This window comes from Urocitellus parryii, chromosome 1, assembly GCF_045843805.1.
Source record: "Urocitellus parryii isolate mUroPar1 chromosome 1, mUroPar1.hap1, whole genome shotgun sequence".
NCBI lineage: Eukaryota > Metazoa > Chordata > Mammalia > Rodentia > Sciuridae > Urocitellus > Urocitellus parryii.
Window position 1 is genome coordinate 263,444,747 of NC_135531.1, and position 27,640 is coordinate 263,472,386.

The window sequence follows — 27,640 nt, forward strand, 5'->3', positions numbered from 1 at the left end:
GTTTTCCATTAGCTCTTGAAGGCCTGTGTAAATGGAAGTGGAGTGTTGCAGATTTAAATATTACTTTTTTACATTTTTTGACATCGCAAATTACTTTAAGTCCACGCCTTTTCTTCATTATTTGCTTCCCTGTATATGTTCTTTCTATTTTTTCAATTTGGAACACTGTAAATTTAGCCTTAAGTATTCTCTATCCACTTCAGATTTGAAGGGGGAATGTAAATAGGACACACACTGTTGTATAATTATTTTTTATTTATTAAGAGAACTGCAAATATAGACCTTCCTAGGTCTTTCACAAGCTGATACTCAAGGAAAAACATTTTGTCTGCTTCCTGAATATCTTGATTGAGCTTCTAAAGTGTAACGTGCAAAAATATCTAAGGTTCCTTGTTCCTTATGTAGAATTTGATTATCTTTCAAAACCCAAAACTTCTGTTTTATTAAAATCTAATCCTCTGTTATCATGTGTGAAAAAGAAAATACACAATGATAAAAAAAACACGGACTTATTCAAACTTAACTCCCCACCAACTTACTCCTTCATTCTCTAAATCAATGGCAAGCTCGTTTTCAATTATACTGGATAAAAAAATAAGTAGTAATATGTAAGTACATGTCCTATGCATCAGTAATCCATTAACATACTTTGTTGGATGACATTTTTTAACATAAGCTACTTTAAAATGTAGCCATTTTATATGAAAATTTGGATTTTTCAGCTTCTCTTTGATTTCCTTCCCCACCCCACCCCCCCATGCTGGGAACTGAATCCAGGGTCTTGTGCATGTAAGCAAGTACTCTACCATTGAGCTACATCCCCAGCTCTCAACCTCTTTAAAAATCAAAAGTTCCAACATTTGTGGGTCCGAATTCCCAGCATGGCAAATAGCTCTCTGGAGCTTAGCAACTCCTCCCATCAGCACAAGGTAGTTTCCAAAGCCTTTCAATATGCTGGTCCAGGAGTGGGATTGAGGGTGGGGGGTCCCACTTTAGTCACTAATGTTACTACCTAGTTGCTGGAGGGTTCTGAGACTGCAGCCTCTGTTCTACACTCTGAAGTGTTTTTCCTGGTTTCCTCCAAAAAGAAAGCACTGTCATAATTCCAATATTCTGAATGCATACTGTGGCCCAGCAATCCTATTCCTGGAAAAAAACTACAAAAGATCATCCAAATTTCTATGGATGTCCATGCAGCATGTTTATAATACAAACAAAATACAACCAAACTGGGGCTGGGGATGTGGCTCAAGCGGTAGCCTGGCGTGCATGCGGCCCGGGTTCGATCCTCAGCACCACATACAAACAAAGATGTAGTGTCCGCCGAGAACTAAGAATAAATAGATATTTAAAAAAAATACAACCAAACTAAATTAACATAAATATAAGTAGGAACTGTTCGAATAAAGATGGTAAGTCCATGCGAAAGATAACAGAGTCTCCAAAAGCAGTAAGGTAAATCTAAGCTACTAAAATAGAAATGTGTCCAAAACATATGAAGTAGAAAAAGGCAAAGTACAGAACAGTATGTAATAAATGATCCAATCCATAAGGAAAATGAATAGATATATTAATATATGCTTGCATTTCAAATTTTTAGAACAAAATACAAATAAGTTTTATTAGCCATATTACTTTCATACTTTAAAAAAAAAAAAAAACAGAAGCACTCTGAACAGGGATACCTCAACTCATATTATGTGTGATTATCACCACATCTTCATGTGACTTGATTGTTTATCCTGGTAACAGAGTCTCTCTCAAGTCAAGCTTGACTCCATTTCTTCAGCAAGAAGGAAACAAGGCCCCCTGGATGACCCTTCACACCAGCACCAGGGCCAGCACGGAAAACACACATCGGCCACTGTGGAGTCTGTGCTGACTGAGAGCCCTGTGGTTCCTGGGGTCTCCTCTTCTGTCTTTTCAAAAGTGGACACCAATCAGGCAGAGGGGCAGGAGCTACTCCAGGGAGAGCCCAGAGCTGCCCGGCTCAGCTCCAAAGGTACCTTGTAGTTGGCTTCACATTTGCATTGAACTGTGTGTGTGTGTGTGTGTGTGTGTGTGTGTGTGTGTGTGTGTGTGTGTTAGGGGTGTTATACGCTATTTCCCTTATGCCCTTACTACTTTAGATAGGATCAGAGAAGAGGAAGATAAAAGAACCGGTTCCCTACTCACTAGCAAAACCCCTCCCAAAAAACAGGAGGGTAGGATTCTTCTTCCCATTAATGGGAAACAAGGCCACGTGTTCCCTTCACAGGCTCAGGAACAGCAGCCAGTGCAGGCTGTTCTTGGCAGCAGCAGCCTCTGTGACCTGCTTTCAGTGTTACTAGGCAAGAAGGAGAATCTGCTGGGGATGGGAAGCCAGAAACAGCACGGTGCCCGGCCACTGGCGGGATACTACCTGTCAACAGCCCCTGCAGGGCTCTCCAGCCCACCCTTCCCCAGCCCTCCAGAACCAGAGGCAGACGTCAGCTCTCCCTCTCCCCACCGCTGACCCCTAAAGGCATCCAACACGCACCAGAATACAAGGTCCAAACACATGGCACTTCCAAAAGTTATGACCTACTGCTAAACCAAATTTTTTTGAGCAATAAAATAGCAATAATTAGAGGAAAAAAAAAACAAATAAGGAACAGAAGACTCCCACTACACACCATACACCACTAGCTTTTCTTCAAAGCCAGAGCCGGGGTGCTAACTTGCCCTGTTGTTCTCTATCGCTGTGGGATACAAAGTAACACGTAGCATGCACTTAACACAGATGTCTACTCAGAGTTTGCTTACTGACAAATCTAGAAGTCAAACAGGTTGCAAAACTTGAAAACGAGGTTATATAATATTTTACATAATACTCAAATGCTACTTTTGAAAGAAAGGAGAACAATACCCCAACTGCCTTGCTATTTTAACTTAGAGTCCTTCCCATTGAATGCCCTATCACTCAATAACTGTGATTCAGCATCGTCAAGGGTGATTTCAAGCCCCATCACAAAAACCATCCTAAATATGGCACAACTGTTGCTGTCAAATAAACATGAATAATTTAAGAAGCTTTCAACAGAAAAAGAAAAAAAAACATTCATTCAGGCCCCACTAATTCAGAACTAGTGATACTGCAAAGCATCCTTCAAATTTCAATCACCTACCTTATTAAACAGCTGGAAAGATTAGAGATGGACTATTGGAGTTATTTAAGACCATCTATCTCCCTGCTCTTAAGCAGCACTTCCCTGCGTGTAATTTGTTCCGTTAAGGTAATAATTAGAAAAGAGTCTTATCTGTGGTATCAAGCAGGTCTATCAAGACTAGCTATAATTAGCAACTAGTGATAATATATGCCAGTAAATACCTGCCCTTCAATTCAAATAGCTCATCAGTAAGCAGAGCTTGGTGGTGTGCACCTGTAGTCCTATCTACCTGGGAGGTAGAGGCAGGAGGATCATTTAGGACTAGGCATTTGAGAACAGCCAGGGCAGCATAGCAAGACATCATCTCACAAAACAAAACAAAACAAAACAAAAACTCTCATCCTGTCCTTCATTCTTTATTTCAAGTGGGTCTTCTTGTAATTTGCTATTTTTCTGTTGTCTGGTATCATCTGCACACAGTGAGATGTCAAAAGGTGCTTACCTCTGAGTCTTTGGCCTGCTGATTACGAATGACTATCAAATTGTACAGGATTCTGTCGTCATCTGCCTCTGTGTGGGACACATCATGAGGCAGACTCCACAAATTCTTTTCGTCATCCCTTGCCAGAGTTGCTCCAAATGAGGAATATGGACTATTACCACTGTGGTATAAAAAAAAAAAAGAGAGGAGATATAAATTTTGTTTTATGCATATAAAATATAGTATATATCACATGTATGTAACATACAGTACAAATAAAAATACATATTATATAAAATAGAGTGTAATATAAAAATGTATAACAAAATGTCTAATTTAGCTTTACTAATTAAGCACAACACAATCCAATAGTCAAAAGAAACAACAACAACAACAAAAAATCATTTTAAAAAGAACAGAAATGGGGCTGGGTGTATATAGCTCAGTGAGAGAGTGCTTGTCTACTATATGCGAGTGAGAATCTAGGTTTCATCCCCAGTAGCATAAAAAGAAAACAAGAAAGCAATTAACATTAAGAGATGAACATTCTCCTGGCTCTGAATCCAAGGAAGTGTAGTAACTTAGAGTACAAGTTATATATAATAACTATCAAAATCCTTACACTGAGAACAGTACACAATAAGAATATGTATCTAAATACTTCAAACAATGCAAAATGCGGACTAGGAATTTCAATAGCCCCATTTGGTACATTTGTTTCACGATTTTTTCCCTTATAAGGTGGCATGTGTGTTTAAGATTAGCGATACAGCATCATATCTAGGGCATGCCATGCACAGTCCCAGTTAACCTCTGTGGGACAGGACAGGCAGGGTCACGCTGGGGTCATTCACTTCAACTAATAATATGCATGCCACACTGACTACAGGTTAATCAGGTGGGCTGAATAAAATTGTGAGCAAACAGACAAGTCTCCTGTCCTTAGGCCTCACTAGAGACAAGCCTGGAAAACACATTAACAGATGATTACAACTATATAATTAAAAACTGTGATAAGTGCTTGGGGCTACTCAGGGAGCCATGAGCACACAGGTGAGAAGCTCACAGAAGATTCTGGGGGAGGTGGGCATCAGGCAGGCACTGTGAAGAAGAGAGGTACAGCAAAGGTACCAGCATGTTCAAAGGTCTAGGGTGGGAGGAAACCCGGGGCATGTGTTAGAAGAAAGGGGACAATGGCCAAAGCCTGAACAGGAGGCTGGGCAGGAGCCAGGAAGACGTGGCTGTGAAGGCCATGTTTCCAACATTCTCCCATTTTGATCTTTATTCCTAAGACCTGGAAGAGGTTTAAGCAGGATGGTGACGTAACTAAACAGTACTACATCTTTAAAAGATCTTTCCAGGTAAAGTGTGGCGAATGCTTCCAAGGCCTCAGGAGAGGACTTGGCAAATTTGTTAAGATGCATTTGAGGTAACTCGGGTGAGAGATGCCAGGTACCAGGATTAGAACGATGTTCAATGGGCACTATTCGGGACTGTGCAAGGTGGATTAAAGGGACTTGGAGATGAACTCCAGCGTGGAGGGCTGGTTTATTTCCCCAGAGGGTGTGTTGATTCCATGCTCTGAGGCAGACCTAGAATGTCCCATGGCCAGGGACTGGCATGCACACCTGCAGGGGTGACATGCAGGAATGGCAAATGAAGACAGGAGACATCCAGATAAGCAGATGGCATGTGGGATGAAGGTTAAAGTTAAGATGTCTGTAAATACGATGTGATATACTCGGAAGTAAGCAAGAAGGAAATCTCTCAATAGGAAGAAGCACCAATCACCAGACTGAGGCTCAGCAGCAAGAACCGCCCAGCAAGGGAGCAGCTCCAGTGCTAGAGTGATGGGTGCAGAACAGGATGCCACCAAGGCCCCCGAGTTGGGAAAGACAACCAGGCCCACAGGGGAAAAGTGAAGCAAAAGACGGGGGCAGGATGTTGGAGCCAAGGCCAGCAGGAAGCCTGGACCCTGAACTAGCACAGCGCTTAGGGCCTGGGTGCCACGGGGTGCTCCTGAAATCCCTCTGGTGTAGGTCAGACGTTTAGGGTATGAGACTGGACAGGGTAATCAGCATAAAGGGGAAAGGAGCAGTTTATGAGGAGTCAGGCCCAGTTCAACCACAGTGTTCTCAGACTGCTCCCTTCCTACTTAGGCTGACAGGCGGCCTACAGACAAACACAGAGCTAAGCTCTTAAGAATGATGAGCCAATGGAAGGGGAGGCAAAGGATGGCTTGGTGCTCTGTACATACGGGCTTTAACAAGCATGTTGAGCTCATTTGCTCGGTTATTTGTGTATTCAAAAACAAAGAACAGATACTGCTAGGTCCTAGGTACTGGGCTAGGGGCTTTGGGGACTCAAAAGTAAATAGGACACTGTCTCTGCCCATAACATGACTATAAAGCAATGAGATAACTGCAACTTTTAAAAAGTATGCACGGGATGTCACAGGAGCAGAGAGGAAGTGACCAATTGCATGAGATGAGAGGGAAACCCAAGAAAGGTTTTTATGAAGGCAACGTGTGTCCAGATCCACAGAAGCAAGGGCAACGGCATCTCCAGCAGAAGGAAGAGCTCAAGCAGAAACAGTGTGCGGAGGCTTCACAGGTCGGGGGATCTAGGCGATCCACAGGACCACTGCAGTGGTGCATGGAGCCAGGAAAACGATGTGAAGACAAAGAGGTGACTGGGGTCAGAATGGAGATAGTGCTAGTCCAGGCTTTGTTCTGCGAACTGTGACAAGTTATCAAAGGAATGTGGAGCCTCTTTGGGTCTCAGATGTAATCACTTTGGATGAAGCAGGAATAAGGAAATGGCTGAAGAGGCTGTCACAGTCGACTGTCACAGGATGGTAGGTGGCTGAGGTCTTCGCGTGGGTGGAGTCCCTCGGGGTCACCAGAGGGCAAGAGTACAGGAAGAGCTGGGCAGAGACAGAAAGAAGGCCACAAGCCAACCACAACCAGAGTTAATCACTCTCTCTGCATCTTCTTCATTACAAGGAAGATCCTTTGAGGTGTAAGAAAGGCGATGTTTCATTGGTACATAAATAAATATATGATTTTAAACATTTTGAAACAGTGGCTGAGATGCAAATGAATGCAGAGAGAGGGGAAATGAGAGACCGCAGCCCTCAGGAGCAGTTCGTAGGTGACAGCAGGAAGGGGTCAAAGGTGACTGTGAGATGACGCCTTCAGCTGGGACTCGAGGGCAGAAACCAAGGCTGACCCTGTCAAGATCTGCGTGCAGAGGAGGCTGGACGCAGACCTACCTGTGGTCACCACAGAAGCCACAGAACCAGAGGACTGGTGGGAATGAGGAAAGACCGGAAGGGAAGGGGTGTCTGGAGAGAATGCAGAGAGCCCAAGATGACAGACGGCTGGGGCAGAGAGGGTTCAAAGAGCAGGCAGACAGAAGGGGTGGCAGCACCACAGAGGACAAGGATCCAATTTCTTTTGCCTAACCAACTCTTGCGGCAGATGATATACCACATGGCATTACCCCTTCAGCACCATGGGCCCCACACCCCACCCCCATTGTCATGCAACCATCTTGCGGGGGGGGGGGGGGGGGGGGAGAATTATCCCCAGTTGCTTGACTTCTCCAGGGGCAGGTGACAGTCCTCCCTGAATGAGGTCCCCAAAGGGGGTCACCTAGCAACCAGGTGTCACACACCACCTCCAAAAGGCTGTGACTGGGATGCACCCACAAGGAAGCAGCTTTGATGACAACCCCATGTGTGGATGCTCTGGGTACAAACCGGCAAATTCCCCAGGGGTGTCTCCCAGGGCAGCATCCATCTCAAGTCATGAAGGCCTGGTGGGTAGCTCCCACCCCAGGCTGCACCCACAGCAATGAACACACTTTTAGGCCAAGAAACCCTAGTTTCCTGACACTGGTCTTTCATGTTTTCCCCACATTCAGTTCATTTCGATAACCCTGGTCTCCACACAAGGTGATAAGGTCGTCAAGGGAGGGACTGCGTTCACTGCTTCTGTGCCACACATCACCCGCAGGGTCTACCCCAGAGTGGTTGTTTTAAGTACTTGTTGAGGGGCTGGGGTTATGACTCAGCGGGAGAGTGCTTGCCTCACACGTGCAAGGCCCTGGGTTTGATCCTCAGCACCACATATAAATAAATAAAATAAAGTTATTGTGTCCAACTACAACTACAAAAATAAATATTAAAAAAACAAAGTACTTGTTGAATGGAACCAGCTGAGCCAGAATCCCAGCCTACTAAAGGAAACCCTGGTCATAACTCAAGGTTACCGCCTTTTTAAACATCCTTAAAGAGGGAGGTTAGAAATCAGCATGCACTTGAAGAATCAGTGAAGATCACATGTGACTAGGAATAATCAAGTCACCTTTTGCTTTACGGAGCCACAATTTCTTTTCCTGTTTTGGGGTGATCAATGCTGCCTCATTGGCCAGCACCTCCTTCTCACAATCAACTACCCCCCGCATCTCTTTTTCTCCTCTCTCTAGCTGTCTCTGTCTTTCTTCTCTCTTCTCTTTTGCTCTCTTTCCTCTCTAGCTATCTGTCTTTGTCTCTGTCCTCTGGCTATCTCTCTTCTCTCTCTCTCTCTCTCTCTCTCTCTCTCTCTCTCTCTCTCTCTCACACACACACACACACACACACACACACAGGACTCCAGCCCACGTGGAACACTCAACTAGCCACCCATCCTTGGTCTAGGAGCTGTGGGGTGCTCTACAGGAAGGTCAACACAGGCCTCTTGAGAGTGCACATGTCTCCAGATGGCAAAGGCCTCCTGGGTTCTCCTCCCATCTAGCCCAGCCCTAAGTAGAAGCAGTGCTCCCCTGGTGTCCCCTGAGGAGCTTCTGATTCTGCCTAGTCACAGTGTAGAAGAGGCTCTGCGTGAGCGGTGCCTCTCCAGTGCTGCCCCACCAGCTCCGGCCACCCTCCTGAGCCTGCTTGTCCTGCAGAGCCACCCCGTCTGCTCTGCCCTGCTGGCTCCTCTACTCCACTTTCTGCCACCTTCTTCTTATTCATAGTGACAAGCCAGGCTTCTTTCAAAGCCCTGAGGTCTGCACCCCAGCAGCCCTGGGAGGACACAGAGCAAGGAGGGAGGGGGTTGCCACCCTGGGCTTGGCTCTCTCTCGCTCCACGATAGTGATTTCGAAAAGGTTTGGAAAGAAGTGACAGCATGGCTTGCCCAGGGCCACCATCTGCTGATGATAAATATTTTATTAACTATGTATCGTTTCAGGGACTGCTCTGATATTACATCCTAAGCAGAAACTGCCCTCACTCCCACAAGGCAGGAGGAGGAGAGTCTCAGATTTCACCCTGATCCCACCCAAGGGCATGAGACCCCTTCTGGAGTCCTCTTTCAACAGGGTCTAGGGTCGGGAGGAGAGAGAATCAGAAATGCTAAATTCTGTCCCAGGGGACATGGTTACAAAGTGCAAATGAGCAGGACAGTTATTTACCAAGAGAGACTGGGCTCCCTTACCAGTCCCGTGTTCCAGGCTGGCTGCCCACGCCAGCAGCTCCAGGGACCTCACGGTTCGAGAACCACGTGCCAGCCACCACTGGTGTGAGACTGAAGCCGAAAAGAGCAAAGAGATCCAAGCTCCAGCGTCCAGGCAAACAGTCCTTGAGAGGATGCTGGCCCACCCCTCTCCCCTCAGTCCTCGTCTGATTCCCTCGAGAACGGGGCCCTGGCTTCCAACCTTGCTCTCTCCGCACCTGGCTGCGAGGGAGGAGCAGGTGACTAGATTCTTTCCCTCTTCCTCCCTCCCCCCCCCACCCGTCCTCCTTCCTCCCCCTGCCGTCCTCCTTCTTCCCTTCGTTCTTCTGTCCTTTCTTTACCGTTTCCAGGACAGGCATTTTATTTTGGCTTCTTTTACTACCCACTTGATTCAGTGCTTAAACATCCTTTAATGCCAAGTTTAAAATCGCTTCAGTTAGTACTTTCTTGGCACTAAACCATCTTGGCTCAAGACTTCCTTCAACCCCAGAAACAGGCCCTCCCCCTAGGGGAGGAAAGCAAGCCCAGCAAGCCCAGCATCTGGCTTCTGGCACCTCTGGGACCTGCTCCGCCCCCTGGGCTTCCAAGCCTCACAGCTGAAGCAGAGCTCTGCGAGCCGCTGTGTGCACCTGTTTTCAGAGCCAAGGAGAAGCCATGAGCAGGCAGGGCAAACTCTGCCTCTGGGTCCTCCAGGAAGTGCTGGGGCTCAGGAAGATGAGCTTGAGGAGAGGCCAGGATCCACACAAGGAAGGTTCTGGAATCTATGCGTGAACCTCCAGCTCAGACCTCTCTCCCAAACTGCACACAAGCTCAACGAGGTACCAATCGAGCACCTGCTCTTCCCCCTAGACCTGACTGCAGGCTCCCCTCCCCCAGCATGGCAAGTTCTTCCTTGTCAGCCATCAGGCCAAGACCCTGAGGTCATCCTGACCCCCTCGTCCCCCACATCCAATCCATCAGAAAAGCCCCTTCGCTCCACCTTCACAAAGTGTCCGCCTCTAGCAGGACCCCCCGAGCCAGGGCTGCTCAAGGCTTGCATACGAATTCCCACAGTAGTTTTTTTCACTGAGAGTTACTTCTTTCTATAATTATTTCCCCCCTGCTCTATTCTGAGGCCAAAGTGATCCCCGTGATATGAATCAGATCATGCCATCCCTCTCTAAAACCTCCCCGTGGCTTCCATTTAACATATCCCATCATGGTCCACAGACTGGACCAGATTCCAAGCATTCTGGCCTCTTGGCTATTCCCTGAAGCTACAGGTCACACTCCTACCATAGGGCCCTTGCACAGGCAGATCCAACCGCCCACACCATTTCCTTCCAGATGTTCCTTTCTTCACACCTCAAAAGTCTCCTCCGTGAGGCCTGCCCTGACTGATCTACTTAAAATTGCAAACATGTTTCCCTTCCCCACTCCACCTTTTCTTGTTCCTATACACTTATCTCCTAGTTTATTTATTATGTTGACTATTTATTATACTCCTGCCCTACCACCACTAGAATAAAGCCCCAGGAAGACAGGAATCTGTATTTTTTATTTGTTTATTTTTTGCTCAGTGATGATGCACCTCACACATAGTAGGCACTCAATAAATATTTGCAGAGTGAATAAACTCTTGTGTCCTGAGTTCACAGGACTCTGAACACCAGAGATATGGCTAGAATCTGTGAGTTCTAGCTGGCAAACAAACTCCTCACACTGTTTACTGGTTACATTTATGAAAGTCAGGCTTGTAGTCTTGTGGGAGGAAGCAGATGACAAGCACATATGTTGGTGTCAGATGACGGCCAGGACTATGAAGAAACACACGATGAATAAGGTCCAGACGGGGGATGGGCCCTGTTTTAAAGGGGATGTTCAAGGCAGAACTTGCTGATAAAATGACTTTAAGCAGCGATCTGAATAAAGGGAGGCAGTTATTTACTCAGGTAACCAGAAGAAGAACATTCTGGGCAGGAAAGGTCAAGAGCCCTGAGACAAGGGTATGTTTGGTCTATCTAGAGAACCAGGAGGAGGCCAGCATGGCTGAAGGATGAACAGTTTCACTTTAGGTTCTGACCCTGAAGTTTCTAACCATGTTTAAGAGCCCCAAACTGGAAACCACCCTTAAAGTCCACTAAGAGAAAAGGTGAATTTGATGGAATGTACTAGAAATCCAGGAGAACCATGAACCATCTGTGCGCCCCACAACAGCACAGATGGATCACACAAAGTCGAGCGCACAAGGTCAGGTATATGGGCACATACTTGGTTTTGATCCCATTTACACGAAGCTTAAAAGCAGTCCACACTAAAGTACATCCCTAAGGTGCACCCTGAGGTGGTAAAAAAAAAAAAATAAATAATAAATAAGGAAATGACTATCACAAAAGTCCAGATCTGATCAGGGAGAAGACATGGGGCTGCCAATGGCTATCTATTGCCCTGGGTGGTGGCAGCAGAAGCGGGCACTTTATAGGTGTTCTTTATACACTCTACATAATTTTGTATGTCTTGTTTTTGTTTTGTCTGTGATACAGACACACAAACACAAGTTTTTTAAAAGCCTAAATTAAAACTAAATAAGAGGCAATTTAGGACACCGTCAACTAATACAAGGCATACACTATCTTTGGACACACACTCTCACCAAAATTATTTCCTAAAGGTCATTCTAAAAGAATAAAGTGCTCAGCGACTCGGGAGGCTGAGGCAGGAGGATCATGAGTTCAAAGCCAGCCTCAGCAAAAGAGAGGTGCTAAACAACTCCGTGAGACCCTGTCTCTAAATAAAATACAAAATAGGGCTGGGGATGTGGTTCAGTGGTCAAGAGTCCCTGAGTTCAGTCACTAGTACCCCCCCCACACACACACACACAAAAAAAGAATAAAGTACACAGCGCGTAACTGGCACAAAACAAATATTTGTTAACCAAACTAAAAAGGACTTCAGTCTCCAACAGAGTTAACTATTTTAAGCGTAATTTACTTTTTAAACAAAGGTGTGCTGATAATAATCACTTTAAAGTATCTAGAAAGTTCCAGGAAACCTAGATCACATGACATATCAAAGAAAGAAATGTCATCTTCTGGGAACTTCCAATGACACTAAGACTAAGGCAAGGCAGAAAAGGAGAAGAGAGATTCTGTGAGTTTTCAGGCAAGAAAACCTGTAAAAGTCATCTTGTGAATGGAGTGTGGCTGACTTACCGTAGAGCACTGCCCTCCGACTTACGGGGCCTGAGGTCCTGCTCCAGGAACCCCCCTATGACGCACCCCAACCCTCCCCTGTCTCTCAAGAAGGAAAAAGTGCCAAACTTAGAAAGTGGGAAGTCCTGGTGCCAGGGGCACCGTCCTGTGCTAGCGTCCTTTGTGTCTTTGTAGGTGCTTCCTGTGAATCACGGTCTGGCCCAGGGCTGCACATGCAGGTTTCTGCAGGAAGCTGGGCATGAGATTCGTCAACTCTTCCCAATCTGCTCAGACCTGGCTCTGGGAAACCACAGCATGGTGTGGGTGGAGCAGAGGGGTGGGGGGATGAGGCCATCTGGGCCGATTCTGAGACCTCACTGACATTAATATATCCTCCAACACTTTCCCTCTGAGGATGGAAGACAATTTGATCCGCTCGAGGTGAGTCCACACTGTACCAGGAACGCTCTGCACATAAGATGGCTGGGCGTCTACAGTCGGTGGTGGTTCTCTGTTTTAAACGTTGCCAGCCTTCCCTTCTCCCACTCTTGCTTTGCACTAGCACCTGGTCTCTGGCCTCAAGACAGGAAAATGAGCTTGGGGTTTCTGGACCACAGGCTGTCATAATCCAGGGAAAGTGTCGTACTCCAAACAGTTTCTAGCACCCACCATATCAGCACGGTGACACACCTCCCTGCACAGGGCTCTGCTCCTTCTATGGCACTGAACTATAAAAGGATGTGAATCCCAGTTCAGCTGTGCATGCCTCTGAGCAAGTTACTGAAGCTCTCGGTGCCTCGGTTTCTTCAATGTCAAGTGGAAATCACAGATGTAATTACAGTCCATCCTCATGATCCACGGATTCCACGTTTGCAAATTCTTCCACTCACTAACATTTACCTGTCACCCTAAAACCAACAGTATTGATGGTTTAAAGGTCATTCATGGACGTGTGCAGTGAAAAACAGAGGTGGACATTCAACTGAGGGTAACGACCCGCCTTCTTGTCTTCAGCTCTCATAACAAAAAAACAAGTGTCCTTTTTGTAGTATAGTCAGTGATGTATTTTGCATTTTTGTACTTTTTATTGGTTTCTCTGTTCAGAGTTTTCCCTGTGTGCTAAAATATATGTGTTAGATAAGCTTCATTCAGACAAACGGTGGCTGGGCATGAGTTCAATTTCAATGGACTAACAATATATATTAAATAAAGTGACTTTGGGTAGAAACTCGAAATAAGATTGTGTTAGGACTGGTCAGAGAATCAGCTCACAGGAACCGAACTCTCTCTGTACTTCCCCCAGGAGCAGGATTCCGTATTCACACATTCAGTAATTCTCACACAGCAGATGTAATGAATTCAGCGTAAGGTGGCTTTACAAGACAGAACTACCAGGAGTAACAAGACCCAGCAGCACCTCATGGCCAAGCACTCAGGACACTGCCTCCTACACTGAAAGGCCTAGGACAACTGTGCCGATCCGGAGGACAGGGAAGACAGAGCCCCTCCTCCGCCTGCCTGCTCCCCTCACCTGAATCCTGCAACAGGGCGACTCAAACTATGCCATTTCTTCATGGTCTGTGGGCCATTCAGGGAAATTCAATTCCTTCTTAGAGCAAACCCCGGTGCAGACACTAAGTCATCATCTAGCTCCAGCTGAGACTATATATAACTTTTTCCTTAATGGGAATTCAGGCACTGTAAAAAAATAAAATCCTGGCCTCTGTTCTCAGTCCATTGCCCACAGATGTGATCATCAGTTCTGTTATCAACAACAGAAGTTGTATGTGGGCACTGACAGGAGAAGGCAGTGAAGTATTTGGAAGCTCGGAGCCATGAATGGTTAAAACTCAACCGTCACTGTTATTCTTTCCATTTCTTCTTTTGCTTTGGAAGAAACAGATAGTGATGATGATGCTTGTCAGTTATTGACAGCCAATGAAAATGAGAGAATAAGAATTATACACCCCCCCCAAAAAAAAAAACATTCAAAGTAACCCTTGTGAAGATGCTATAGTCCACGCTGCTCACTCTGCTCCCTTACGTTACCTTTTGGTCTCCTCAGGCCTCTGATGCCTGTATAGGATGCTGTGTGACAGGTGGCTCTATGATGTCAGAGGACTGTGCTTCCTTCCGCTTAAAGTTGTCTTAAGCTGGGCCTCCAAGGCCACAACCCATGTTCAAGTGGATTATTAAACGGCAAGGGTATGACTTTATCACAGATGGAAGAAAGCCATCCACAAAAGTGAAATAAAAACCAATGCTTTGGGGCTAGAATTGTGGCTCTGTGATAGAGTGCTTGCCTAGCACGTGTGAGGCACTGGGTTCAATTCTCAGCACCCCATACAAATAAACAAAATAAAGTCCATTGACAAATAAAAAAAAAATTTTAAAAAGAAAGAAAAATCAATGCTTTGAGCTCACACATTTTCCCCAAAGTATTTGGTAATGGATTGAAGAGTGTTCCCCAAAAAAGACACATCCGAGTGCTGATCCCCAGTACCTCTGAACATGGCCTTATTTGGAAATGGGCTTTGCAGATGTAATGAAGGATCTTGGGATGAGATCATCCTGGATTTTAGGGTGGAGGCTAAATCCAGTGACTGGTATCCTCGTAAGTGAAAAGAGAGGGAGATCTGAGACTCAGGAGAGGAGGAGCACAGGGAAGAAGAGGTCAAGACTGAAATGGTGCTGCCACAAGCCAAGCACCAGCAGGAGCTCCCAGAAGCTGGAATCACCCAGAAATATTCACAATGCCTAGAGCCTTCTGAGGGACTGTGGCCCTGTCCACACCTTGACTTCTGACTTACAGAACTGTGAAAGGATGATTCTGTTGTTCTGAGCTACCAAGTTGAGGTGATTTATTGGGGCAGCATTAGAAAACTGATAATCCATACCCCCTTGTTTCTCTTCACTGGTAGCATGAAATCTTGAACCAAAAGACGTTTTACAGACAAGCGATCGTTGACGCTGCCATTCCAGAACAACCCACTGGTATTATCATCCTCTCCTTGGAGCAAACTGGCTTGTCGTCACCACTGTTTTGATCACATTTACCTTGCTTCGGAAATGTGATTGGTGCAGGGAAGAGTGGCATATAGGACCTCAGACCTTTCAGAGATGGTTGATAAGATGAATCTTCCATGATTCAGGTCTTTCATGACTGCAATCTCACTGAAGATGAGAAAACAGTGACTAGATGACTCACAGGTTGATGGGACCTTTAGCTTTCTTAGGTCAGGATCAGGCCATGAATCCTTTCTCCAGGCCTGGACTTGTTCTTAAGTTTCCTTGCATTGAAAAAATGTCTACTAAGGCGCTGTTGGCACAGCTCAATGGTAGAGCACTTGCCTAACATGCGCAAGGCCCTGGGTTCTAGTCCCACCCAGTACCACAAAAAAATATATATATAAATGATAAGTTTTATTTTTGAAAAGAAAAAGAAACGCCTACTCAACTATTCACTGGTGAGGCAGCCCTGGGCAGATGGAAAATTGACAAATGATCAGGATGCACACTTCAGGGACTGGAGGTTCCCTCCCAGCCCCACAGACAGCCTGGAAGTGGGAGGGGGTCCCGAGAATATCAGTTAACACAAGTCCACAGAAGGAGGATCAAACCTGCAAGGGCCCTTCCAGATCACCATTAAAGATAGATCTCCCCGTTTTTATAGGAGAAATGAAGGTCCAGGGAATTTAAGAGACTTGCTGCAAATCACAGCTGGTTAATAGCTAGGACTAGGACTCTAGTGTCCCCCACCCCACACATGACTTGGTTCCTGGTGTCAGGCTGCTCTCACATCTAAACAGTAATGAAGGATACAGAAAAAGGGAAGGAGGAAGGGGCCAAAATGGTCAGGGGCTAAGGCAGTGAAATCTGATAAGTTCTAGGAAATAAATGTTATGTTACTTTTAGAAAATATGTGATAGTTTTCTGAATTTTCTCTACTGCCAAGGCTTTGAGGCCAGACAGACATGGATTCAAACACTGGGTTTCTAACCAATCAACTTTGACTTTGAACTTATTGAGCCTTGGCTTCCTCATTTATAAATGAAGATAACTAATATCTACCTCATTTGATCAAAGTGACAGTTAAATGACAATGTATTAAAAAAAAATTCTCACTCATGCCAGAGCCTGCAATGCAGTATACACCACATATATAAAGTCTAAGAATGCTAAACACTGATTCGGTTCAGAGGCCACCTGAATATGTGGAGGTAGGTGGAAGATGAAGTTATAGGGGACCTTTTGGGGGGGCTTCAACTCAATATTTTCTTTCTTAAGGCAGGTGCAGGGTTTTATGAGTTTCTTTCACTATTCTTCCTATCATTTTGTTTTAAATAATTATTTTAAATGTACACACAGCAAGCAATTAATCAATGAACACTATTATTATTATCATTATCACCCAAAAAGTACTTTCTCAGCTCTTCCTTCACTGTGGCACACTGTGCCAGGCACAACAGGGGACACTAAGGTAAGATTCAGCCTCTAATCTGCACTAAGGCCTCCAGCCTTGTCAGGGTGACAGTACCACCTTACAACTATGATACCTGGCAGAATACCATGAGAGACTGAGGGGCAAAAAGAAAGAAAGGGGACAGCAGAACTCCTTAGGAGACTCTGAGTTTTCATCAGAAAGGTAGCAATGAAGATGGGCTTTAAGCAGCAGAGTGATAAGGAATAGGGAAAACCAAAACTCGTCTCCATCAACAACTACCGCCCTGGCAAAGGCACCAGGGGGACACCAGCTGGAACAGGTGACTGCAGGCAAAGAGACACAGAATGCCAAAGCAGAGAAGCAGAGGGGAAGAAATGTGAGAGGAGAGATGGGTGGTCAGCACAGAGGTACTCCACATCACGGAGAAAAGAACAGCCAAACCTCTCTCTTTTAACCTTCAAGGGAGCAAGTTCCATGTAGTTATCCTGGACAGAGGCTTTCAGGAGCCCAGTAACTACTCAAAGGAACGGATGCTACCTGCATTTAGGGCCTGCCCCACAAAGGCCAGAGGTCCCTTAATGCCACCTCAAGCATAAGCTTTTAGGGCTGTGCTTCTTGAAGGCTGTCCCCAGCCCACATTCTGCCAACCCACCTGGTATGCTTAGGAAAAGGCAGAGTCCCAGACCTGAAAGTCACAATGTTTGGGATGGATCCCAGAAGCTACAGTTTTAGCAAGTTTACCAAGTGATTCCAGGAAAAAAAAAATGGTGGTGAAGAAGGAGGTAGGGGGGTCAGTTGACGACTCTTTAAAGACATCTGTGTGTGACACAAAGGACGGCAGAGAAGGGCAGTTGGAGGTCATGGCAATATCAAGATGGGCTATTACTCAGGGGATCCCTCAGAATATTTCTAGAGAAGAAAAACCAGCCAGTGGGTGAGAGAAACACAGATGCACTTGAGCGAGGTACAAGCTTCCCCTACAGTTACAAGGTTCCAGAAAAAGCAAAAGGATCAAGGTCAAAAATGGAAGTGCCACAGTCAGACTGGCAAAGGAGCCCAGACTGAGAGCCGAGAAGGGACTGGAGGTGACTGTGCATGCGGATGACAAACGTCATCTCCTCTCCTCGGCACCTCTTCCAGGCACTGCTGCTCTGGGGAGTAAAATAAAACCTGAAGCCATTCTTGTAGACAGTAAAGGATTTAGTTAAGGAGGAAAAGATGTCTTTATAAACCTTCTTTTTATAAATAAAAAAAAAAGGACAAAGAATGAAGTTCTCAATAAAATAATAATTCAGACCATCTGGCCACATGACTTCACCACATCAATATTTTAAACTAGTTTCTTTGGAAAACAATATGAGAGTTCTTCAAAAATTAAATACATTTACCATACGACCCAGCAATCCCACTCTTAGGGCTTTACCCCAGGCATTGAAATCATGTCTACACAGAACCTATATATGAATGTTCACAGCAGCATTATCCATAACTGCCCAAAAGTGGAAACAACCCAAATGTCCACCAACAGATGATCAGATAAACAAAATGTGATATATTCATACAACGGAATATTATTCAACCATAAAAAAGAATGAAACGCTGATATGGGCTACAACAGGAAGAACCCAGAAACCACTCTGCTATATAAAAGAAGCCAGGCACAGATGGCCACATACTGGATGATTCCAAAATAGGCAAATCTAGACTGCCAGAAAGCAGACAAGTGGATGGTAGGTGAAGAGAAGGTGGAGTGGGAAGTGACGGCTAATAGATAACAGTGATTCTTTTATGGGTAGTGAAAATGCACTGGAATTAGACAGAGGTGATGGTTGCACAATTTCATGTATATACTAAAAACATACACTGAGTTGGACACTCTAAAGAGATTAAAAACAAACTAAAAAAAAAAAAATAGGATTTGAAACCAGGCCCTCAGATGACTTGCGTAGGAAAGAACATATAGATACCCATCCGCACACACCCTCACCTACCACTACTCCTCATGTCCATTAACAAGCTGCTCTTTGGAAATAGTTATGTTGAAATGGGGCCAGAATGACAGGAAACCACGAGACCAGTCCACTCATATTCACATGCCCGGAATAACAATAATAATTAATAATAACTAACATTTATTGAGAGTTTATTATGTGTCTGACACTATATTAAGCACTTGACATGTATTGTCTTCATTTCTCACTGCAATCCTTTGAGGTATTATCATTCCATTTTACAGATGAGGAAATTGAGGCACAAATTAGTGGGTGACTCATCCTGGGCAATGTAATTCATTATTACCATGCTATGCTGCTTCATCTGAAACGATCTTCTTAAAAATCACCTGCAAAATTCACTGACTTACATCACTGTAAGTAAGCCAAGACAGGAGATCTAGATTTTTAAAAAGACCAAAACTATTAACCTAAATAGCAAGCCTAGACAGAACATCAGAAATATCCAAAGATCTGACTATGAAACTCAGTTGAAAGCTATACTTCTTATTAACTAAGAGCACTGACAATTCAAGTATATACTCCAAGCATGAAATTCTAGATGGTTACCTACTACTACCTTTTAAACTAGGAGCAGATGACACAGTTTCTCCCTGGGAATACCAGTAGCAAAAGTAATCAAAAATACTATGCATTGTGCATATGGTTGTGTGTGTGTATAATACACATGACATACATGTGTGCTCACTAAACAGGGAGGAGCAGATGACAAATTCTAAGCTCTCAGTCATAGGAGAGGAAATGATGTAACATAATCAAAGAAGACAACTTGAGGAGTCCTTGAAAAATCACATCTAGGAAGAGGCGGCAAGGCAAAAGGTCACCACTTGTGGCAAGCTTGGAGGGACCAACAGAAGACTGTTCTTATAGTGGCAAGAAGTAGTGTGTTTAATGTACTGGAAAATAAGAGCAGACAGGCAGGAAGGGGTTATGTAAGATCTCCAAAGTCCAGGGAAGTGTTTCAACTTGATTGAGTTAAAAAGGTAAGTCATGCTTTAGAAAGAGTTGTGAAAGCGTTGTTATATTATCTTCACACTTCATAAAGAAAAAAAAAAAAAAAAAACCCTGGCTTGAGTGTTTGCTCACCCAACCCTGGAATTCCATTTTATAAACTGTTTCCTAATTTCATTTTAAACATTCTGTTTCTGTCCTATCTACCCCAGAGGCATGACCTAGTGGAAGCATAATTTCAGCCAACTCAAGATGCAAAATCAAGGTTTAAAAATCACAGCCTGAACAAAATCATGCTGTAGGGTTTCTTCACAAAGCCTCTTAGCACATAGCTAATGACCATTAAATTTCTTCACATCTTATAGCTTAATGTATAATGAATCAACATCCTAGTGAATAGGCTATCTCTGACACAATATGCATCATCTTTTTTTTTTTTATGTGAAAAACACTTCCTTAGGCTCGGTCACTAAAATTGTCACCATCTGGTAACAACTTTGAATGGAGAGGTATCTAACTTTTTGGCTGAGTGACACACAAATCCACAGTTGCACCCTGCACTGTAATATACCTATCAAACTCCCAATCGCAAATTTTACAGGACTTAATAGAAACTTCTCCCATACTCGTCTGCCCAAGCACTGCACCCGAATTCTTGGCACTTTCCACAAGTATCCACTGGGTCTCGGCTGCTTCCAAGGATCTGTGTTTTCTGGCCGCCAACAACAACAAAAAGTCTGGCCCAAAGATCCTGCGAGTGCAAACATTCTTACCCAAGACACCCCGTGAGGGACCGAGGGGCTGAATCTGCGCCTCAGTGCGACCTTGCAGCAAGCCCACCTCCCGGTTCAGACCCGCAGACAGGTATCCTCACCCCGGGTGCCCGGCTGCGGCCAGGCGACCCCGGATCGTGGGCAAGCGGTGCACCCACCTGACCAGGGGCTCCTTCTCGGGCAGGGCGGGCTCGTCCAGACACTTGCACGGGCAGCAGCAGCACGCGGTCCGCAGCCAGTCCCTCAGCCCCATGGAGAGCAAGGGTCCCCTCGGGCGCCGGAGTCTAGGAAGAAGTCGCCGCAGCTAGCGATCGCGGCCGGAGCGCGCGCCACCCGGCCGGCGTCCAGGTGCGGGGACAGTGGTGGCCCGAATGTCGCGCGCCGGTCCGTGCGCATCACGCCGCGGCCGGGACGCGGGCGAGGGCGGAGGAGGCGCTCCACTGCCCGGAGACTGCCAGGCGCTCGCCTCCCGCCTCTTGCGTTTTGTTGGGGGCGTGTGTTTTCGTCGAGCTCCCCCGCACCCCACCTCTTTTTTTTTTTTTTTCCAATTCCCCCGGCGCAAATTGGGGCGCATGCGTCGCCGAGATGCCCGCTGCCGCCCTCTAAGGAGGAAGCCGGGACTCCAAGCGCAGCGACAGGCTGGCCGCAGGTCGGAGGAGGGCAGCCAGGGGAAAGCCCTGGAGCCACCGCGCACGAGGTCCGCGGAGTCTATTCATACTTTTTATTGGCTTCACTGCGGGAGGAAATAAAAGTCTCCACCCTCCCGCCTTCAAAGCAGAGTTTAAGGCATATTTTGAACACGTCAGCCCCATACAGCACAAATTAACAAAACACTCTGGATGGATGCAGTATAGAGGTGTTTTTTTGTTTTGTTTTTCAAATGACATATTGACATCTGCTTTTTTTAAAATGTTTTCAAAACTCCGGTCCTTGAATAGCCCCTGAGGAAAAGGGGGAAGGGCTCCAGAGCTGCTGTTATGTGTTTATTTATACCTTAAAGTTATGTATAGATGTATTTTTATGCTCCTCGTATAAACTTGTTAAGTATATGTACACATATCCTTCTTTTTTTGTCCAAACAGCAACATATTCCACATATTTGTGCCCCTGGCTTATTTCACTCGGGATGTCATGGTGACTTATCAGTGGGTGTGTATCTTTCTCTATGTCAATTTAACAATTGCATGTACTTCAGTCTTAATGAATGCCCCCAGGTTTTCACCAGACTCCTTCTGATGGACATTTCAATTAATTCCAAGCTTTTGTTACTAAGGAGATTTCTTGGATAATTGGGAATGAAACCACCATTTGACTCAGCTATCCTTCTCCTGGGCCTATACCCAAAGGACTTAAAAACAGCATACTATAGGGACACAGCCACATCAATGTTTATAGCAGTACAATTCACAATAGCTAAACTGTGGAACCAACCTAGATGCCCTTCAATAGATGATGGGTTAAAAAATGTGGCATAAATACACAATGGAATATTACTCAGCAATAAAAGAAAATAAAATCATGACATTTTGCAGGTAAATGGAGTTAGAAAAGATAATGCTAAGTGAAGTTAGCCAATCCCAAATAACCAAATGCCAAATGTTTTCTTTGCTATAAGGAGGCTGATTCATAGTGTATGGAGGGGGAAGCATAGGAGAAATAGAGGAACTGTAGATAGGGCAGAGGGGTTGGAGGGGAAGGGAAGGTGCATGGGTTTAGAAATGATGGTGGAACATGATGACCATTATTATCCAAAGTACATGTATGAAGACATGAATTAGTGTGAATATACTTTGTGGACAACCAGAGATATGAAAAATTGTACTCTATATGTGTAATAAGAATTGTAATGCATTCTGCTGTCATATATAATTTTTTTTAAAAAAAGACAAACCTGCAGTGAACATCCTTGAACTAACACATTTGGTCATATTCTTAAAAATATCCATTGAAGTCATGTTTGGTGGTTGAATTGCTGTATCCTAAGTAAGGTGACTTTTTAATTTTGATGAATCTTGCCAAACTGCTCTCCAATTAATAATCCCACTTTACACTCTGACACACAAAAGTGTTTCATTACATCCCCTGCTCCCACCAGTATAAGGTGCAAGCTTATTTTTATCTTTGCCAATTTGATATATTGACAGATATTTAATGAACATCTGTTATGTTCCAGATGTTTGTTTTAGGAGGTGGGGATATGGCAGAGGAGAAAGTAAACAAAAAGCCCTACTCTCATGGAATCAACGTTTCAGAGGGAGTTAGACAAATGAAACAAGTAAATTATTTAGTATGGAAGACAATGGTATGTACTGTGGATTAAAATGAGTGTGTGTGTGTGTGTGTGTGTGTGTGTGTGTGTTTGAAGGCAGGAAGTGGGGGAGGGACTGGTGCCTGCAATTTTAAATGGGGCGGTCAGAGAAGGCCTCCTTGAGGCTGTGACATTTCAGCAAAGACCTGAAGATGAGCAAACTAGCCATGATGTCCAGGGAAGAGTATTTTAGGCAGAGTGAAGGCCATGTGCAATACCCTAGAGAAGAGAGAATAAACTATAGGGTGCCTGAGAAAGAATAAGGATCCAGGGATCCAGAAGACAAAAGGGGCTTGAGGCAGAGTAGTAGGAGACAGTAGAAGGTTAGACCTTGTAGGGCATCACAGGCACTCTGGATTTTGCTGTACAAACTGAGCAAACCACTGGAGCGTTTTGAATAGAGGGAGTGACCTAGATGGCAAGCAGCTCCATTAGTTGCAATCTTTAGAAGAAACTGGGTGCCAAGGACTATTGTGAGGAGATGCATATGGAGCCCATCACAATGGTCCTGGTGACAGATGCAGTGGCAGTATGCAGGGCAGTAGCAGTATTGGTAATAGGAAATGATTGAACTCTGAATAGAATTTGAAGGTAGAACCAAAAAGATTTACAAAGGACATTAAGTAGAGTATGCAAAAGAGATAAGAGTCCAAGGTTTGGGGTTTATAAACCATTAAGGGTGAAGTGTCATGGACTGAGATAGAAGTGTGGGAGGAGCAAGTTTGGAGGGCTGAAGAGGAAGGAAGAGAATTAATTGTCAACAGTGTCAATGCTCTTGGGTGGTGTATTATGTTTAAAAGTGCATTGCCATTCGTAGATTTTTGTCTTGTTCTGGCGACAGTATGAACTTGTAGGGACTTGCCAAGTGCATATTCATTGAGAGGCTACTGAAGGATAAGGAAAAATAATAGAAGGTCCCTATGGCCTCTGACTTGGTTGCAGAGACAGGATATGAACCCATCATGAAATGTTAATGGGATGTAACAGAGTATCCACTGTCACCAGACTAAACAGGGCTTGGGTGTCAAGTCCAGCACAAAGTCATTCATCACTTGTAACCGGTGCCTGATTAGAGGCTGAGAATTGTTCTAGAAAACAATCTTCCTACTTGAAAAATCTCTTTGGCAAAAAAAAAAAAATATATATATATATATATATATTTTCTGAAATTGGATTTTGGATTTCAAGTCAATCCTCCTAGGTTCAAGTAGACAATGGTTAAAGGGCATTGCCAAAATGTGAATTCAGCTAGCAAGAAGATGGACTGTAGGGTCTGACAGATGCTATTAACTGACAGAGTTGGATCTGTTCAGAATGGAAAAATTAGAGAAGCATTCAGCTCCTTTTACAAATTTTGACTTTTAGATAAGTCAATTTTTCTGAATCTCAATTTTCTAGTCTCTGAAATTGAGAGAACAGAACTAGATCTCTTAGGCACAGTTGTGAGACTCAAATGAGATCCTTTAAAATCTCTAAAGCCTGTAGAAATATCAGAATTCAACAGAAATTATTGAACTAAATCAACTAGGACTGACTGTCAGGGAAAATGGTCCCTACCCTAATTAGATTGCATATACTGATATTTCCTTTCATATTCGACCTCTGCTATGTGTGGGCACCTCTTATGTGGTCTGTTTCAGACAGACTATTCTCAGAAAGCCATAGCGCCAGGTCTATTTAATAAATTTGATCAAGAGCTTAATGCCCTGCCCTACTAAGAATCAGGTCTAGTGTGTACCTACTCTAACAATTATTAATATTTTTCTTCCTAAATTAGTTTGAATTTTAAAACTTATTAATAAAAAATTTCTCCAAAATACTGAAATATTACAGTTCAAGTTCCCTTTATTATCTACAATCCTGATCCTCTTTTTGCCCCTCCCCAGGGTAACTGTTATTACCAGTATGTACAACCTTTTTTCTGGACACACATTTGCATATGTGCCCACTGTGGTGTACCCTCTATTGTATGTGCTATTATTTTTGGCACTGAGCTTTTTTGTGTTAATGCAAAAGGTATGCATGCATCTGTATACAAGCTTTATTCAACTTAATAAAATGTCTTAGAGTTCTGTCCTTGTTAGTTACCTGGGTTTTTTTTAAAACTGGTGTGAATATTTATTAGTTTTTTTTTTAAAGCAGCAGATTTTTTTTAATATTTATTTTTCAGCGGACACAACATCTTTGTTTGTATGTGGTGCTGAGAATCAAACCCGGGCCACACGCATGCCAGGCGAGCGCGCTACCGCTTGAGCCACATCCCCAGCCCCTATTTATTAGTTTTTTAAGGATTATCATATCAGTGTTATTCACAGTATTCATTTTCCCAGAAGTATTCAACTCTTTTTCCTTTTTTGATAAAGTAGGCCGTGGATAAGAATATCAAGACTGCCAAACTCTCCAGCTTCAGCTCTAGGTAGCTGAGACCATGCTTTGACAACCCCACTCTCTGCTTCAGACATCATTCATAGAGAACACTGAGCTTCCTTTTTTTCTGTTTGTTTTAATTTAATTTAATTTAATTTTTTATTATTTGTGTGTGTGTGTGTGTGTGTGTGTGTGAGCTTCCCTTTTTTAAGAATGCTGCTAGATCCTTCCTTCTGCATATTGACGCCAACACCACCAACCACATACAGCAGCCTCTGACATTTACCAAGAACCCTGGGCACCTGATGTTGGGGGAGCAGACAATCCCCTGGGGCAACCAGTGACTCACAAAACCTATCAGCTGCTTGTTTTCAAGGCAGAACTAAGAAACAGGCAGGCCCCTATTTTCAGATTTCTCTATAGCAGAGAAAATTCTAGAGTCTGCTTTGAAAAAAAAAAAAAAAACTAGTGTAGTTTGGAATCCCCCCCACCCAACCCACCCACTTTTAAGAATTTATTGACAGCTTTTGAGAGTTAGAGAGAAATGCATATGCAAGCAGGAAAAATTAGAAAACAAAAATATTTAAGGTCCCATGCCACACCACAGATGCATTCTACCAAAAAGCTCTGTTCGGAGCAAACAGAGCATAGCAGATGTCATTCAGTTATTCATTCAACAAATATTTATTGAGCAAGGTGCTGGGGACACAGTGGTCTATAGGTTCCATTCATAAAGTAGGGGTCTGGTTTTGTTCTTCTAAATAAATGCACCACTAGGGCTGGGGATGTGGCTCAAGCGGTAGCGTGCTCGCCTGCCATGTGTGCAGCCCGGGTTCGATCCTCAGCATCACATACAAACAAAGATGTTGTGTCTGCCGAAAACTAAAAAAAATATTAAAATTCTCTTAAAAATAAATAAATAAATAAATAAAATAAATGCACCACCTAGAAAAGTGCAGACCCACAATAGAGATTCAGTAAGTAGAAAGAGATGCCACAGGGTAACATCTAGAACAGGGCAGGCACACAGTGAGCACTTAATAAATGTGTTTCATAAATATCAGGAAATAGAAAAAAGAGTTCCTTGGTGATTGCTTGGGAAGTTTTGTTTAATTTCTGAAGTGTTCCTACAGAAATCCAGCAGAGAAAAAAAGAAAGAGCACAGACTCACTCAGAGAAAACAGAGATTCTTCTAAGCAAGTCAGAATTCTGAATCCACCTCAGCAGCCTCACCCACCTCAATCACCCCAAACCACTCACTTCTTCTGAGAAGTCACACTGGGAAGTGTGGCAGGATTGGATGTCACCAAAGCAAAAGCCATCCAAGGATCCCCATATGGTGTCTGGCTTCTGCTTCTACAAATCCTTCAACTCTCCTTTTGGTAACAGCACTTTGCTTTCCTTTGAAGAACACTTCCCAATTCCATGGGTTGGGCATGACAATGACCATACCCCACCCCATCTCTTTCCTACTATGAGGATGGGCTATGACCACACAGGCCAAACACTCCTTCCACAATTTACCTAAGGACCCAAAGATGATAATTGGCTGGGGATGAGACATGAATTATTGTAGGGATAGCACCCTGATGAGTAGGCCCAAGGCCACTGCTGTGTAGATGCCTGGAGTTTTCCGTTCACATGTTTCCCAGCATCAAGTTTTTCTAGCTTCTAGTTTTCCCATTATGCTGTGGGTGACTCTATAACTGTCAATCACTACTTTTTTGTTGTTGTCGTCGGTTTACTTAAGTTAACCAGGGACAAATTTGTTGCTTTCAGGACTAATCTCATAGGAGAAAGGTCACTGGGACAAAGAGCTAATTATGAAAGACCAGTTCTCCTATGTAAGTGTTGTCTAGCCCACTGAAGTTGAGTTTAGTCGGGTGAGATTTTTATTTCTGTTTCTCTCCTTGGATTCTTCACTCTGAAGAGAAATAGACAATATCTGCCTCCTGAGCATCCTTGGTGCCATTGTTAAGCAGCAGTTAGAGATGAGGAATGGAATGGTAAGTGTTAACTTATAGGGGATAAGGAAATGTTCCATTTGCCAGGTTGATAACCAACTTCCTATATGACACGGAAGGAACGTATGGTTCTTGTGCCATGGGAGATAGGCAACTTTGAATGGAATATCCAGACAGGTAGACTATATATCAGGAAGAAATACAGATGAATGCAGTTAAAAAAAAAAAAAGAAAGAAAGAAAGAAAAGAAATAAGAAAAAAAAAAAAAAGAAACTCCCCTCTTGGTAGTAAAGATGACCACCTCTAATCAGTCTGGGTGACCAATAGTTGCCTTTACCTTATTATAATATCAATTACATGTCATTTTAATTGCAGTTTTGCTCCCCCCACTGAGTTTCTCTTGGGTACCTATGGGTAACGAGCATGCGTGCACACTGCCAAATGGTTCTATAACTAGAGTAGCTATAATTCAAGGAAATAGGAGAGGAATAAATTATTTAGTAGGTGGGATATATTCACCACTCACATTTAAAATCCAGAT

The 27,640-nt window shown here is 44.0% G+C and overlaps 1 protein-coding gene across 1 annotated transcript in view; it reads right to left on the minus strand.

Annotated features, from left to right (window-relative positions):
* Mreg (melanoregulin) overlaps positions 1 to 21,017 on the minus strand; it is a 59,104-nt gene extending 38,087 nt beyond the window's left edge. The window contains exons 1-2 of the mRNA XM_026402365.2: positions 20,619 to 21,017; positions 3,631 to 3,790 (exon numbers count right to left, since the gene is read on the minus strand). Of these exons, the coding sequence (XP_026258150.2) occupies positions 3,631 to 3,790; positions 20,619 to 20,713 (255 nt within the window). The 5' untranslated portion in view covers positions 20,714 to 21,017. The remainder of the gene's footprint in view (positions 1 to 3,630; positions 3,791 to 20,618) is intronic.
* Positions 21,018 to 27,640: the final 6,623 nt, after the last annotated feature.